This window comes from Plutella xylostella, chromosome 3 (assembly GCF_932276165.1).
Source record: "Plutella xylostella chromosome 3, ilPluXylo3.1, whole genome shotgun sequence".
In the NCBI taxonomy this organism is placed as follows: Eukaryota; Metazoa; Arthropoda; class Insecta; order Lepidoptera; family Plutellidae; genus Plutella; species Plutella xylostella.
The window spans coordinates 5,101,081-5,117,616 of NC_063983.1; the positions used below are offsets into that span (position 1 = coordinate 5,101,081).

The following is a 16,536-nucleotide window of genomic DNA, read 5'->3' on the forward strand; positions in this document are numbered from 1 at the left end:
ACCTGCAAGATAACACGCTTATGTATGACGTATGTATGTATTCCAGTATTTCCAGTAATAGGAGTAGTAGATAGGAACCTCGTCTAAGTTTCTTTAAAATAAGAAAGCCTTCTTAGGTAACTAGAAAAACCTATTTATTACATTGCCATGTTTAATTTAACGTTTTTCTATACATATAAGATGTCCCTTTACCGGGAAAAGAAGTATTTCAATTTTTAACTGTTCACAGGCATTAGATTTTATCTTGTAACTTCTTAGGACATTTGACAATATACTTTTCATCGCTAGCATTCCAAAGTGGCGACCTGCAAAGATTGGATATAAATAAAGTTAATTAAACTAGTTAGTCATAAAGGAAAACAGCAGAATGTTAGAAAAGGAAATGTGTGATTCGGGGGGTCATTATCAACAACTTTTAAAATTTCCCACAAAACATGACGTCTAGGTTCATTTCCATAAAAACTTTGTTGGTCCAACATTTCCGAAAATTGTTCAAAATAGCCCACTGAGTTACCCCTGTCGCCTTACTAAACCTTTTTAAACTATCTAAGTAGGTACGTATAGCTATTAAGTTCAGGGGCGCCGGTACTAAGTTAATGTATTTTAATTAATTAATATATGTTCATTTTAATAAACATACCTATGCAATTCCTAGACCCAAAACTAAATGGAATGAAAGCGCAAGGGTGTCGCTTGACGCTGTTGGCTGGCAGGAACCTGTCTGGGTTGAAGCTGTCCACGTCAGGGCCCCAGATCTTCTTGCATCTGTGCATGACGAAGGGTAGTATTGCGCACCCTACGCCTGCAGGCACGGTACAGTTTGCTGAAAATGTCAAATAGGTATACAGGATGTTAAAAAGTGAAAAAGAAAGGGGTAACTCAGGGGGTAACTATGAACAACTTTTTTTCGAAACTTAACATAACTTAATGGGGGTCAAAATTATAGCTGTTGCCGTCGTAATTAAACCTAATCTATAGTAGGGTATAAAAAGTCAAGATTAAGAATAAGCCTTATTAAGGCCTAATTATAATTAAGTATAGATTGTGGGTAACTTACAAAGTTGCACAGTTTTCTGTGTCTCCCTGCCAATCACAGGGACGACCGTGTACAACCTCATGGTTTCCTTGATAACTCTTTCCAAGTATTCCATTTTACCGAGATCCTCTTTGTTTGGTGGTCTCTTCGAATCACCAAAAATCATTTGCAATCTGAAACCGACATGATTATACTTAAGTCATTATTTTATTACCTACTCGTTGTGGTGTTCTTTCAAGAAAGGCATGTAGGTATTATATTCTGGATTAGCGCTTATTTGTTGATCATATTATTTGAGTACACAGGATGTCGCAAAAGTGGTATAACTACCTATTACTTAAGTTGAAAGGGGGCTCAGCGGGTCAAAAAAACACGCACTCACGCCTTGTACTAATGTACTCCCTTGCGGGGTAGGCAGAGGTACATTGCTGCACCCACTTTTCGCCAGAGTGTTATGTTAGTCCCAATGTAATAGGGGGTGGGCCTATTGCCATTTTACGGGCACATCCAAGACCCGAGAACAAATATCTGTGTTTAAACAAATATCTGCCCCAGCCGGGAATCGAACCCGGGACCATCGGCTCAGTAGTCAGGGTCACTAATCACTACGCCATTCGGTCGGTCAAACTGAACAAAATTTGGAAATTCACAAAAAAAAGTTTCTTCATATTATAAACTTTGATGGTCACGTATTTAACTTTTTACTTTTAGTTGTAGAACAAAAATTGTTCTGATTGACCTCCTGAGCCACCCCTATTTGGCTTAGAATATTGCAATAGGTAGGTACTTACTCGTCGAAGAGCATCTCTTGTTCCCGTGGGTGGCTCCCCAGCAGCACGAGAGCGTATGCTATGACCAGAGCCGTGGTGTCATTGCCAGCTATGGTGATGGAGTCGATGTGCTCTCGAAGTTCTTCATCAGAGAATTTAATATCCTTCTCTAGTAATTGCTGCAGTATATCACTTCGAGCGTCTGAAACACGATTTTGTTTTTAAAGATAATTAAAAATAGGTCCTTTTATGCTTGACCTCATAACATGCTAATTATATAGGTACTTACGATTGACACCGTTGGAGTCTGGACTTTCAAATGCAGCTCGCTTCTTTTGTATAACCTGAGAACATCGTTTTAAATATAAATAACCAAAACTAAGTATGAAAGTATTATTATAAACATGAGAATACAGCTATACCGTGCTGGTAGTTTCAACCAGAATCCACATTTGTAGTGCCAAAATTACCTCATCAGCAAACTTATGCGTGACGTCAATGTTCTCCTTCTGCAGCTTCGCGTACGGCGTGAGGTGAAACAGCACTTCGGGCTGCAGCCACGCCTTGAACAGGCGCATGTTGATGACGGACATGACGGTGTTGCGCGCGCGCAGGTACGGAGTCTCCGGCGACTGCTGCACGTCCATGCGCTCGCCCATCGCGGTTTCTGCAATGGTGGTGGCGGTGGTGAGCAGTGGCGGATTTACAAATTTGCCGCCCGTAGGCCATTAATATTTTGCCGCCCCTACTACTGACTTCTGAAATTCAATACGTTAGTTTAATTCCGTTATTAGTACGATAGTGAACTTAATGATATTTCTGTCTTAAGGGCCCGTACAGGGTGACGTGCCGCGCCAATTTTGGGTTTTCAATGCTCTTCACACAGCACACGCAGTGACACGCACACATGTAAGTTTGCACAGTGGGTCGATAAACTTTTACTCGCCAACTTTATTGACAATTATGTTCAAGTACATTTTGGGTGATTTAAGGGTAAGTAAGTATAATTCTTACTTACACTGGTAGGCACCAGGAAAGAGTAGAAATTAATAGGGGTGCCACTTTACTCTATACTCGGAACCCGATTAGCTTTCTCAAACAAATGTGGTATTTACTTGTAGAAAGGTAACTAAAAGTATTAAAGTGTAGATAATAAGTTTCGGGCATCCTCCAGCCAACTGAACCCCGACGACAAAGCAAAGTAAATACATAGTGTTGCAAAAGGGCTATACTAAGCCAAAAGGGGATGACTCAAGGGGTCATTCTGAACAACTTTTGTTCTACGAGATTTGCAAATTCGCGAAAAAAAATATTCATTTTCCATGGTAAAAAGTCACATGTCCAACAAAGTTTCTATGAAAAAGGTTTTTTTTTGTTAATTTCCAAAACTCGTAGAGCAAAAGTTCAGAATGACCCCCTGTCTTACTCCTTTTTACCCGACTGCCGAAGGAGGAGGGTAATGTTTTTTGATTGTATGTATGTATATATGTATGTTTGTCTGTTTCTTTGTTCCCTCCTGTAGCCTAAACGGCTTGATAGATTTTGATGTATGAGGTATTGTTAGAAGCGTATTGATGGCGCGATGGCTATGTGACGTTCCATTAGCGCCCTCTTGAGGACATAACGTGATGATCGAAAAAATAATAATTCAACTTTGCCGTGTAAGGTATCAAATGAAAGGACTTGATTTTCACATTACAAAAATATGCATATTGAAGGTATTTAAATAACAACACCAAAATTATTAAAATAAAAAATTATACCGACGTAAAATTTCATAAAATAAAAACAACTAAAAAGTTACAAATAAAAAAATACAATTATAAAAAACTAAAAACCTGACTGTACGCTAAAAACATGGTCCCAATGTTAATGGAAAGTATCGCAGGCGGGGACCAACTTGACCGCCACTCAAGGCCGTTTTCTAAGTAACATTCAGCTAAATGGTGAACCCTCTGCTGGTATAATTTGTTTATATACCGCTTTTTCAATACCTGTAAGTACATTTTTTGGCAGCATAATATTTTTACTTAATTTTAGGGTTTCGAACGTCAAAAGAAAAAAAGCAACCGTTATAGGATCTCTTTGTTGTCCGTCTGTCTGACTGACTGTCTGTCACCGCCCTTTTTCTCAGAAACGGGTAAAGATATCAAGCTTATATTTCGCATAGATGGGGAGTACCCCAAAAAAAATATTATGGTACTCCCTGTCCCACACAAGTAAATTTGGCCTATATTTTTTCCAGTTATTTTGATGTGTATCCTTTTTTTTTCTTTGTTGTTTTGTATAAGTATGTGTTTCTTTTCTTTAAATCTGTATTTTTTTTGTTGTTGCTGTCTATGTGTCGAAAAAATGTATCTTTATCTTCAAATCACGCCATCTATCGTTTGTTTTTTTTGTGGCTACTGTCTATAGAAGAAATTCCGTCATTGACAATTTTACGTTACGAATTTATTTTTATTTATTTTATTTTTATTTTTACATTTTCGTGGAGAATCAACAGCATTTTGTTAATAAATAATTATTACTTATGAACACATAACAACTTGATGCCATTAACAGAATGAACTTAGTAAACCCAGTAAACCTAACACATCCAGAGGAAAAACAAAATCTCTTTCTCTCTCTCTGAAAAACATACTTAATAGCCCAAACTCGATGCTTTTAGCTATTAACATCTTTGAAATAAAATTGAGCCACCACCGTGTTACTGCCCTCATCAGATCCTCACGAGACCATACCTCAACCAGCACCAAGAGACTGTATTTTTGATCCCTAACCTAATGTTCGTGCGTATTGTCATCACTTAGATCCATTCGCTATATTCCTGCTCCTCATCAGACCTTTACGAGACTGTAATATCACGAGAATATTGCACACTATCTAATTTAATTTAATGTATTGAATATACTGGAAGAATTATGCTTCCTCAATTTCAAATCAAATTATGTTGGTGTCATAAAAGTTGAAAAAGTGCAATGACAACCAATGTGCAGTGATTTTGTATCTGTACACGATAAGATCGCGAGCTGTCAGTGCTGCCTAAACCGACGTGACCCTTCTTTGGAGGCCAGCGGCCAACTGAGTCAAACGTCACTTGTGTTTATGATTTTATAACACAGAAAGCCGCCATAGATATTTGTATGAAGATTTGAGGGAAAAAAATTGCTCAAGTTTGGGATTAATTTACACAAAATAAGTGTGTGTTTATTAAAAAACAAGGTATTTAGCGCCTAGTCCAAGCCTTTAACTTTATAATATGATAAAAATCATATGAAAATTCTTTATAATTACGACACAGTTGTTACAATACGGGAGTGTGATTGACTGGTTTTTCTTGATATTCTGAAATTAATTTACAGTTATCCATAATCATTTACTTAAATTCGAAGGATTCAGCACCTAGCTAGACTCTTCAACTACCTGTGTGATTTTTTTCAAGGCTGTAGAGCATCATTTACTACATAATTCTATGACAATGCCAACCCTCGATTCCCTATTGCAGACCCTTAGATAATTTTTGCAACCCGCTATGTACGTACTAAAGAGTTTAATGTTGACATAACAAGTTTAATTTGACAGGCAAATAAAAAAAACCCCACTTTAAAGCGTAAAACATCTGTAACTTTTAAACGGCTCAATCGATTATCAGCAAACATATGGTCTAAGAACACTCTCCCGTAGAACACATGTGATGATGTGACACAAAATAATATTAAAATCGGTTCTTTCGTTCGGGTGCTATGATGCCAGAGACAGACACACACACACACACACACACGCACTCACGCCTTGTACTAATGTACTCCTTTGCGGGGTAGGCAGAGGTGCATTGCTGCACCCACTTTTCGCCAGAGTGTTATGTTAGTCCCAATGTAATAGGGGGCGGGCCTATTGCCATTTTACGGGCACCTCCAAGACCCGAGAACAAATATCTGTGTTTAAACAAATATCTGCCCCAGCCGGGAATCGAGCCCGGGACCATCGGCTCAGTGGTCAGGGTCACTAACCACTACGCCATTCGGTCGTCATGAGATCAAATAAGTTTTACATTATTTTCCTTCGAGATTTTAAATTTGCATAGCTAATCATCGATTAACTAGGTATATTGAATCAATTAACTTCAAGTAGATCGTAGGTAGTTTTTAACCCGTTTAAAGCAATAAAAGCTTCTCTCACCTGAACAATTTGTCACCGGTGCAGCGGTGTGCCATGCGAAGTGCTATCCAAGTTTGGATAAATAATAATATGCTCCAAATTCTGTTTTCGCAGAAGCAAAGATAGATATGTTATGATCCAGAATCTGGTTTTATCGAAATATTACAAAGCGTTTATTAATCGTTTTCGTATTTTATAATCGTAATTTATACATGGATTGTGTACACGTATAATTATTTATATAAAAAAAAAAAAACTAAAAAAAGCTATCCCACCAAAAACATTAAATGTAAAAAAAGCCAAGTCTCCCGATGCAGTCTTTCCATCGTAAAAAGTTATGAGATCTCATAGAAGCCAAGTCGTATTCATATTATTTTGTAGTTATAAATCAACATTTAGTAATTTTATCAATAGTTTTATTTATATTATAATTACAGTGCCTTGGCAATGAAACAAATAAAACGGCATTTTAGGTTACGCAAACCGCATATGTAAACATTAGTATTCTTAATTTTATTTTATTTATTTATTTATAATTTATTACTGTATTAGAGCATGTGTAGTCGGTAAGTCGGTAGTGACCATCATGATAAACACTATAATTGAAACAAAACTAATGATAAAATTAATGATAAAATTACAAAATGTTGATTTATAACTACAAAATAATTTGAATAGGACTTGGCTTCTATGAGATCTCATAACTTTTTGTCAGTTGGTCAGTGAGTCAGTGAGTGACAAAATGGAGTAACTTTGATCGACCGTAACTCCTAAACTATAAAACTATCAATTCAATTGGCATGTAATTTCGAAATTAAGCTTCTTATAATGCCTACTATTTTTCACCGAAAACCTAAACTAGCTTTGTCCACTAAGATATAGGTGCGAAACTGCCGCGAATCGCTTCAAGAAAAGATGGTACCGCCGTGCCCGTTTTGCTCGAGACTTGGCTGGGGCACTGCCGTGCCCCAGATTTGCCAAATTTGCCGCCCCTCTCAATCTGCCGCCCTAGGCACTGGCCTTTTTGGCCTATAGGGTAAATCCGCCACTGGTGGTGAGGTGGTTTAATTAGTGCATAGTTACGTTCATCGTTCTATGGAAAGGGTTGTTTAAGGGTTACGAATTATCTATGTTTGTATGTAATAATAATAATAATAATATATGGTATTTATGTATGGACCTACCTACATTATATGATAAGTTTGTGTTTTTGTTACAGAACTCAGACACAAAAGAGAGTTCACGAAGAGGTCAATTCAAATTTACAATTTCAAAGATCAGAGCAGATGATGTAAGTAAGTATAAAAAAACATGATGTACTTGCATTTGTGTAGCTTGGTAGGTACAAACTATCTAGATTCCATATCTAACAATCGAATGTAGTTTACCTAGGTATAGGTATAGGTACACAATTTAAACCCGCATATTTAAGTACATCCAGTCTCTTTTGATGAGTTCTTGTGCCATGACATAATGACCTTAGTTTAGTTATTATTTACTTTTTCTAGAGTCAAAGTTAACTAAATTCAAATGTTATTCAGCGTATAAATACCTACCTATATAATTTTCTGATAAACGTATTTTTTTTACAAACTAGGTACTTTCTATTCGAATAAGGGGCTCCTTGTCTTTAACTCCTCTGTAATCTTAGGTCTCTCTCTCTCTCTCTCAGCCTTCTGTAGTCCACTGTTGGACATAGGCCTCTCCTAACGATCGCCACCCCAAACGGTCACCCGCCATCTGCATCCAGCGGCTTCCCGCTACCTTCCGCAGATCATCAGACCAACGGGTTGGGGGGCGACCGACACGCCGTTTGTCGACACGGGGTCTCCACTCCAGAACCTTTGTACTCCAGCGGATCGTAATCGGATTGTAATCTTAGGTACCTGTTGGTATATTCAATATAAGCTCTTATTGTACAAAAAGTCATTAAAAGTACAACGGTCCAGTATATTCTAAAAGCTATCATGAACCTGTTCAAATAATTTTTGCATCAGCAAATAAAAAATGTTCAAGTTTTCCGACGACGGAGATTCTACTAGTATCTAGGTAACTGGTAACTGTAACTATAATGCTGCTTTATGATAGAGACCAAAATTAGTTTTTGGTTCATTGTGTTGTGCCCCAATAAAATTATTGTCCGTAAGTACTTACCTCAAGTAGGACATTATGGGTCATATTTTCTTATTGGAACCATGTGAATATTAAAAGAGAGAATTGCGATTTTTGGTTTATCTTAGTTTTTAGGGTGAAGTTTGGACGTTGCTGTCTGCTGCAACCTCATTAGTCCGCTAACAATTTAGGTACTTATCTTACTTTGTAAAACCTACGTCCTACTTACCAAACACAATATCCAAAGTGCACGAAGTAATATATTTAAACACATCGAACTCTTTGTCGACCGTCAGCTTCTCCGATAGTCGACTGACCAGCACCTGTCCTTGTTCACCGAATACTTCGATGTAGTCTTCGATGTTGCGTTTGTGAAAAATCGGCAAAAGTACCCTTCGGTGAATCTTCCATAGATCCACTGAAATTGAAAAGGTAATCCATAATATTAAACGTTCTAAGTAAGACAACGATAGAAATATAGATGGATTCACAATAGGTAAGTAACTAGGTAGGTAGTTATTGAAATAAAAATTTAAAATCATAAAAATACGCACGTTAATTTCAGACAAAAAAGTAGTAACGGGTATATGGCTATAACATCGATATCATTGGTTGGTAAGTAGGTAGGTACATTTAATTGTAATTTATGTACTATTTACCTGGGGCAACAAATAACCCATTTCCAAGCCATTTTTGAAGAAACCTGTACGATGAGTCCTTTTGCAGACACGTCTCCAATATAATTTGAGCATCATCAGGATTTGTAATTACTGAAAATATACACATTGTATCTAAATAAGTAAATTGTATGTACTCTATTCAGTGAGCGTTAAAAACGCTGCACACTGTATCTGGGTAGTTTAGTCCTACATGACATGACCAGTGGGCGATATATGGGGGCTCGTGAATCTCAGTAATAAGATATAAGTAGATACTTAATATAAAGTAAAACACGAAGGACGTTACTTATCCTGGAGGGTAATTCTCTAGCTTATAAATAATTTTCTTATTTTTTATAATAATATCGGTAGTAACACTGCTATCTATCGCTGGGTGGCATGGCAGGTAGCGGGCCAGGGTCCCTACATATCATGGAGACTGGCTGAGATATTTGGCATCCTAGTCCAACAGTGTTTTTCCACAGGCACACGCAAGACGAACATAATATTATTATGCCTAAATACTTGCCTATGTTTGCAAATACAACTGGTCGAAGTGCTAAATGTTGAGAATTATTTCTGCAAACTTTAAGTATAAAAAATGTAACAGTTTTTTTCTTATCCCTGGTGCATTAATATGTGCTTAAGTAAATTAATCTAATATGTTTTCATTTAATTGCACGTAAAGTCACTTTTAAAAGGACACACAAGTGTTACATGATAGGTACATACCGACATAAAGTTGAGGACCAATCCAAATTGTTCCAACACCATTTGTTTCTTCAGTCATTTTAGCTAGCTTTTGAATGCTATTTAACATTCCTGCAAAAAATATAATACGATTAAGTATACACTCTACTATGTATACAGGGTGTTAAAATAGGGTAAGGTAAGTATAGTTATCCAAGACATAGAGAAGAATTGAGGAAATACATGGTGTTGTAAAAGGGTAAGTTATTAAGTATACTAAGCCGAAAGGGGGTGACTCAGAGGGTCATTCAGAACAACATTTTTTTTTCTTTTCCATGTCAACTTTGTTGATCACGTGAATTTTTATGGAGAACATTTTTTTTTCGAATGTACAAAATTTGTAGAAAGTACGTTGTTCCGAATTACCCCCGGAGACACCCCCATTCGGCTTAGTATACCCTTTTTGCAAAACCTGTATACATATAAACTTTCTTGGTCACGTGACTTTTTCAAAAGTTGTATAGAAGGACCCCCCGCTGGTGACTACCAGAGTGTCCGAGTACCACAGTATTTTTTTTTGTTATGGATAGTGGTTACAGCTCTAAAAGTAAAGCATTCCTTTGGCACTGCATATATCGACCTAGAGGTACTAAGTATGTTTTAACGTTATTTTAGTGTTTCACCCCCGGTTTCCGGATTTAAACCTCTTGATTTTCTATGAAAAACCAATCAATAATATAAATTAATACCTAGACAGAAAAATAATTGCTACAATAATGTGACTAAAGTATCCCATTAGGCGCAAAAAAGTCCATAAATTTTATCTAGTACTTACATAATTAAGTACAAATTAATAGACCTACTTAATTATTGTTGTTACTTACGCTCAGGACCTCCCATGAACCAGTGTGCGTGTCCAATAATCGGTAATGAACCATTATTGGGTAACTTTCGGGACAATTCGTACAAGGATTTTCGTTTTAGTCTGTAGAAAATATAATATACAGCACAAACGGATAGTAATAATATTAACACTATCATTTTTATACGTTCCTAAGTATTCACTTTTGTGATAACTGCTAACTATGCTATGAAAGTTAAATAGGTAGGTACCACCCTAGGAGCAAAATAAATAAGTATATACTGAACAACACTCAGACGACCGTCATGAGATAAGTAAGGGCACGACTGCGTATGAAGTTATACTCCATCCATGGTCTGCAAAATATTACTTATGCATCATGACCGGCAAAACGTCTACAAAATAAATATTGATCTATGGAAGTAATATACATACAGGTACTTAGGTATTCACGAGCGCGTAGAAGCTGAACGATGGATGTCACAGTCGTTTGTCACATTACAATCAAACACAGTTTGCTAAGTATCAAAATAGCTGGTGGGTAAAAACTTGTACCAACTAAGTACGTCTTCTTAACTCAAATATTGGATATTTACTATTTAGGTAGACGTAAGCATTAGACAACTTTCAAAAACTACTCATATTATGTACAATAGGAGACTGAACCTGAACCCTACGCACTTTTTGTTTGTCTCCCACGTCACTGTCTGGCAAGACACAAACCCTCCATATCCCACTCAGGCAGAGACAGAGGTCTATCAAAGTGCCACCTCCATCTTCACCGTTGCAGTGGCGATGCTATGCACGGAACCCACTAGGTAGTTTGGGTAGTTATCAGCCCACTGCATCAGTTTGCTCGCTCTGCCAATAAGTTATCAATAAATAATATACAGAATCAAGATGTTAAACTTCCGATTTTGATTCTGAGGTAACGATGCTAACTCAGTTTCTGACTAGCTCTACTTAAATCACAGTTATCATCAATCAAATTGTACACCTTAAACTGCAATCATTACTTATATCTTAGGTACCTACATTGCTCGTCTAGAACGACTAGGCTAAGATCTATTTGAATAAAGTCTAGTCTGGTGACCAAGGTTCCACACGTGTGGATTGCTTGTTCTTGTTTAACTTATTTCACACGTGATTTGCCTTAAACAAATATACCTAAGCGAATTATCACCTGATTAGGTAGATATAGGACGTATGTTATGTTATAATGATTTCGTAATCGTTGGAACCCAATATTTGAGATATAATAAATATCTGCTCACTGATCTTGAAAACACCACCGCGGTGCACCGTCAATAAAATTAGAGATCAATAATAAATGAAGTGAATCTTTTTGATTATATCCCAAACTGTAAATCCTTGGCTACCTACAACTACAACACCAGACATCACCTAGAATACGAAAAATTCATAAAATAATATTAAATAGACCGGTAGGTAAGTATTTTTATTTTACCAATTCTTTTATTTTATTTACTACCTCTATCTGGGGTACATTATAACATCCCTTGTGGCACGATTAAGCTCATAAGTAGGTAGCTAGGTCCTTTCCTATAGTACCTACTAATTACTACGGATCTCGAATGGGTGTTTGTGTGATACCTACAATATTCAAAAGCTTCCCGGAAGAACTATGTAACCAAAATTTAACTAAAAATCAATTTAAAAACAAACTTAAGCGTCATCTAATAAGTGCATTTTAAGCATAGTTTAGTTAGGTACCTACCTTGATCCATGTATCCTTATCTTAATATCTGTATGCCTGATGTTGTTACTGTGTTTAGTGTGCGACGACGCTGTGTATAGTTATAAATATGTAATACCAACCAAGAGCTTGCCGATGCAAGAGCTGCTATTGCAGTTTGCAATAGCAGTTTGGCAATTTTTGTAAACTGTAACCATGCATGTTGTTTTTTGGATAATAAATAAATAATAACCTTATTTTGTGAAAGGGTGGAATCCCGTGTGGTATGTTTATGTACCTAAAGTTATTGGGTGGGTAACAATAACAAGCAGAGATGACTCATTGGGGGGCACTCTAAACAAATTTTGGAAATATGAAAAATAAACCCTTCTGAGGAGTCCTTACAATCACAGATTGTTATGTTAGTATCGTAATCATAGTAGGCACATAGTCACGTGACCAATAATTTTATGAAGAGAAGTAAATAAAAACGGGAATTTTCAAGAGTTGTTCAAAATTACCCCCTAAGTTACCCCCTTCCGTCTTAGAACAACCTCTTTATAACACCTTGAGTAAAGTAAGAGAGATAATTAAACTACGCTGTACGCTACAGAGTGTTGCAAAATTGGTATAAGTAAAGAGGTGATTCGGAGGGAAACCACTTTTGTTCCACGAGTTTTTCAATTTTACTAAGTAGTTATTTAAAAAAAAATTTGCTCCATAGAAATTTTCTTGGTCACCACAGGACCCGAGTCCACGTTGTTCTATGCCACAGCCACGTGACTAGAGCGAGGCAAACTTTTTTTTCGCGAAACTAAGTGGCGTAGTTGATGGAAACATCCCATCCAACCATCCAACATTCCCTCCATCTCCTGTAACCTGAAATATTATTTTGATTATCCTTCATGAATGCCAGTCTACCGACAAATACCTACTTACATAATTTACTTTACGAACCTATAGGTATGTAACGTAACTGTACAATGTCCAATATACCTTGAAATGTAAGTACAAGAAGCCAAGAAATAAATAACACATAAAACATATTTATGGTGTATTGTTGGTTTACCTGGATTGTCTCTTCACAGGGTAAACATTTACCATTTGGTTTGAACTAACATTAATATAATGGTAAGTATATAGGTAGGTTCCCATTATGATTTATGATCACCGCATTTACGTATACGTACGTACGTTACGTAGTCGTACGAGTCATACAACATCCAGAGTATGCTTGTAGGTGTTGCAAAAAGGGTATAACTTCTGGGCTTAGATTTAACATGTTGCACAGACACGTAGGTTTCGGCTTAGTATAAGTACCTACTTACCCTTTTTTCAGCACCCTGTGAGTTTAGTGCTTCTAGGCTCAAGCGCCAATATTGGTTAATCTTCGGGTAGTAGAATTTCAACCCTCTTATTAGTACTTATGACATTGTGTTTAGTTAGATTGTGACATCGGTGGGTTCCTTGTTCATCATTATTGTTTACATGTAAGTAGTTAAGTATATCTGATTACCATAATATTTGCTTTTTTATAACTCGCACCTAGGCAGGTGTTAGGTAAGTATACATCTCTAAATTTGGAGTGGAATAACACGGTCAGTGGTGTTTATGACGTCTACAAAGAATACTTAAGTAGGTAAGTACCTACCTACTTACCCAAACACATTTGTAGGTAGGTACTTACGGATTAAATATTGTAAGTATATAAGTACCCTACTTAGGTAGGTAGTAGGTACCCCCTATAGGGGTAGATTAAGAGATTTATATAAGTACTTACCAATCTATTACTTACAAGTACAAGTATAGTACTTTCCATGGTCGAATAACGCCATAGACAACACAAGTGTGAGTGGTGGGCTCGTGGCTCTTGGAGGCCCTTCAAATAGACCTATGCGGAGCAATCTGCAGGGTCATAGGCATGGTATAATAACATATGGTCATAGGGAAATAGTTGACAAATCTCAAATAGAAAAAAGAGTAGTAGGGTAAATCGTGGTATAACTGGCATGTGTCAGTAACTGGCACCTTGACTATTAAACTAAATATATTAAGCTTTTGGATATAGTAAGACCATCTTTGATGTGTTTACAGCAATCTCCAATTATTCATTGATATTATAGTTTAATTTTACGCCGCTAGGTATGTATTTTCCGGCGCTGGAAATTATCTCAGTCAAAGCGACGAAGATCGCCAAAAAAATGCACGTGCGTTAAGTTTTTCTTAAGGAGACACCAAAATTTGTATGGCCTGTTTTCGCGAAAATAAATAAGTTTTTGATAGTGTGACAATAACAAGGAAGTAGGGGAAGGTCTAAACAATATCATAATAGCCCGATTCACTGTGATTTTAGTTGCTTTTGAGTTATATTTGAGGGTGCTAGTTACTGAAATGTAATTTATATCTTCTCTTAGTAACTGGCACCCCCCTGCCAGTTACTAATATTTTGGGTTTTGTGATTTTAAGCTATTTTATACCTTCTATCGACAGAAAATACGATTTAAAGTGCACTGTAAAAACCCCCAGTGTCTAGGCAGCTTTGTTTCAATAACTGGCACGGGGCTGCCAGTTACTAATCTGCATTCATTTTTTTACGCACCAATAACTGGCACTTACTGGTGCGGTAAACATTTCTTTCATGTTTCTTTTCAGAAAAATTACTAAAATCAAGGCAATCTACAGTAGTCTGTAGTTGTCCACTGCTGGACCTCTCACCAGCAGTGACAGTGCACTCTGTTCTCGACCTTCCTCATCCAGCCACTACCGGTCAGCTTTATAAGGTCGTTGGTCCAGCTGGCCCGAAGGTATCCGCCGCTACCATTGCCTGTTCGTGGTCTCCACTCCAGAGCGCGTTTGCCCCACTGGTCATCGGTTCTTCGGCAGCTATGGCCGGCCTTATGCCACTTGAGCATACAGAATTTAAGAGCTATATCGGTTACTCAAGTTCTCTTACGGATTACATTATTTCTGATATGGTCCTTCAAAGAACCAAGAAACTTTCCAATGCCCGCTGATCGATTTTGAATCGGTTGACCAGTCCAACCGTCAGTGTCCACGTCTATGATCCATACGTCATCACCAGTAAGACGCATTGACTGAAGACCTTTGCCTTCAGGCATTTTTATGTGAAAATTTTGGTTCTTCTAAATCTTCCCCTATGCAGTCCAATCCAGTAATATTTTGTTTTATGCACCTTACAGCTTCGTTTTCGAAGTTCCTTCTGCCTAGTCGAATAGACTGTCCAAGGTAGATATAATATACTGTTGCTGCATTAAGGCCGCTATGCATGTTACAACGAGGGAATTCAAGAACTGCCCAGGTCTAAATGGAATCAAAGGCTTTCTTATAGTCCTTGAAGAACTTGATAGAAACACGGTTCGTGATGACCTTATATCGGTAAAACAGCTTGAAAAAGCTTGGTTAAAGAGCTTCTGAAGCTGTTCGAGGATAGTAATAGCTTTCAGAAGAGGTACTAATTCTGTCTTTAGCCAGAGCATGTGAAGCTGAAAGCCGTAGAAACCTTCAATTTCCGCAAGAAATTTCAGCTTAGAGGCAACTATATTACCGTCAGCAGTCTTCAACTTAGCCAGGTCACTTCTCCCAAGCTGCTGAATGAATACATCAAGGTCAACAAGCATTTGCTTTCTCCATTTCCATTTCCAAATCCAAGGGTTTCTCGATTTGTTGCATTCATATGGACCCACGATTCGTCGCATACTTGTACTGTCATTTTGTCGTAGAAGTCGACCATTACAACGGTGATTTTGAGTCTTACCGGTACAGAACCTAGACAGGTAATTGTACATTACCTAATATCAAATATATTATTGATTTTAGAGTACTTATTGACCTAATTGCATGATTTTTTTAAAGGTGCCAGTTACTGAAACATCATGTGACAGTTACTAATTTTTACTGCCAGTTACTAGGTTTTTTGGGGGTAGTGGATATAAACTTCATTAAAATCGAATATTAATCATATATCTTTACCATTTATGCCTATAATTGTTCGTCATCTTATTGCCAGTAATTCAAGCCTACCAGTGCTTAAATCAGGCCAATACTTTATTTTTAATATATTTTTTTGTGTTGCTAGTCGCTTAAACTGCCAGTTACTAGTACTTTTACCCTAGTTAGTTAGGTATAGGTAGTTTGCAACTGTGTGGTGACGGTAACATAATCATCCAGTCAATATAAGAGTCAGTCGCTAACAGCCTAGGGTGTGTCTGAGTTAGTTAAGTTACTTATAGATATATAATCAGAGATCAGAGATGAGGGACAGGAGACATGGCTTCTCAAACTCGAGATGGAAGTGGGTGAGGTCGTAACTCTGCTCGACAGAAACAGGCGGCAACAGCACAGTAAAAGAGGTGCATCATAAGGCATCAGGCCAAAATATCTCTTTAGCTTATAGAATAGCCAGTTCAACTCTTTCCCTACTCATAGTGATGCAGGCCAATGCCGTTATTATTCTGAGTTTTGGCTATCGACTCCACAGACTACATTATGGTTGTTTTTGACATTGACAGCTTAGGTGACACCGATTGCGATGT

General features: G+C 37.3%; 1 protein-coding gene across 1 annotated transcript; it reads right to left on the reverse strand.

Annotated features, from left to right (window-relative positions):
* Positions 1-112: 112 nt before the first annotated feature.
* LOC105380105 (cytochrome P450 4g15) lies at positions 113-10,638 on the reverse strand. Its single transcript, XM_011549602.3, has 10 exons — positions 10,310-10,638; positions 9,468-9,557; positions 8,736-8,846; positions 8,306-8,494; positions 2,277-2,473; positions 2,096-2,150; positions 1,828-2,008; positions 1,058-1,209; positions 641-823; positions 113-305 (listed from the first exon to the last, which is right to left on the reverse strand). The coding sequence occupies exons 1-10, from the start codon at positions 10,464-10,466 to the stop codon at positions 157-159; spliced, it is 1,464 nt and encodes a 487-aa protein (XP_011547904.3). The 5' UTR covers positions 10,467-10,638; the 3' UTR covers positions 113-156.
* Between the last annotated feature and the right edge of the window lie 5,898 nt (positions 10,639-16,536).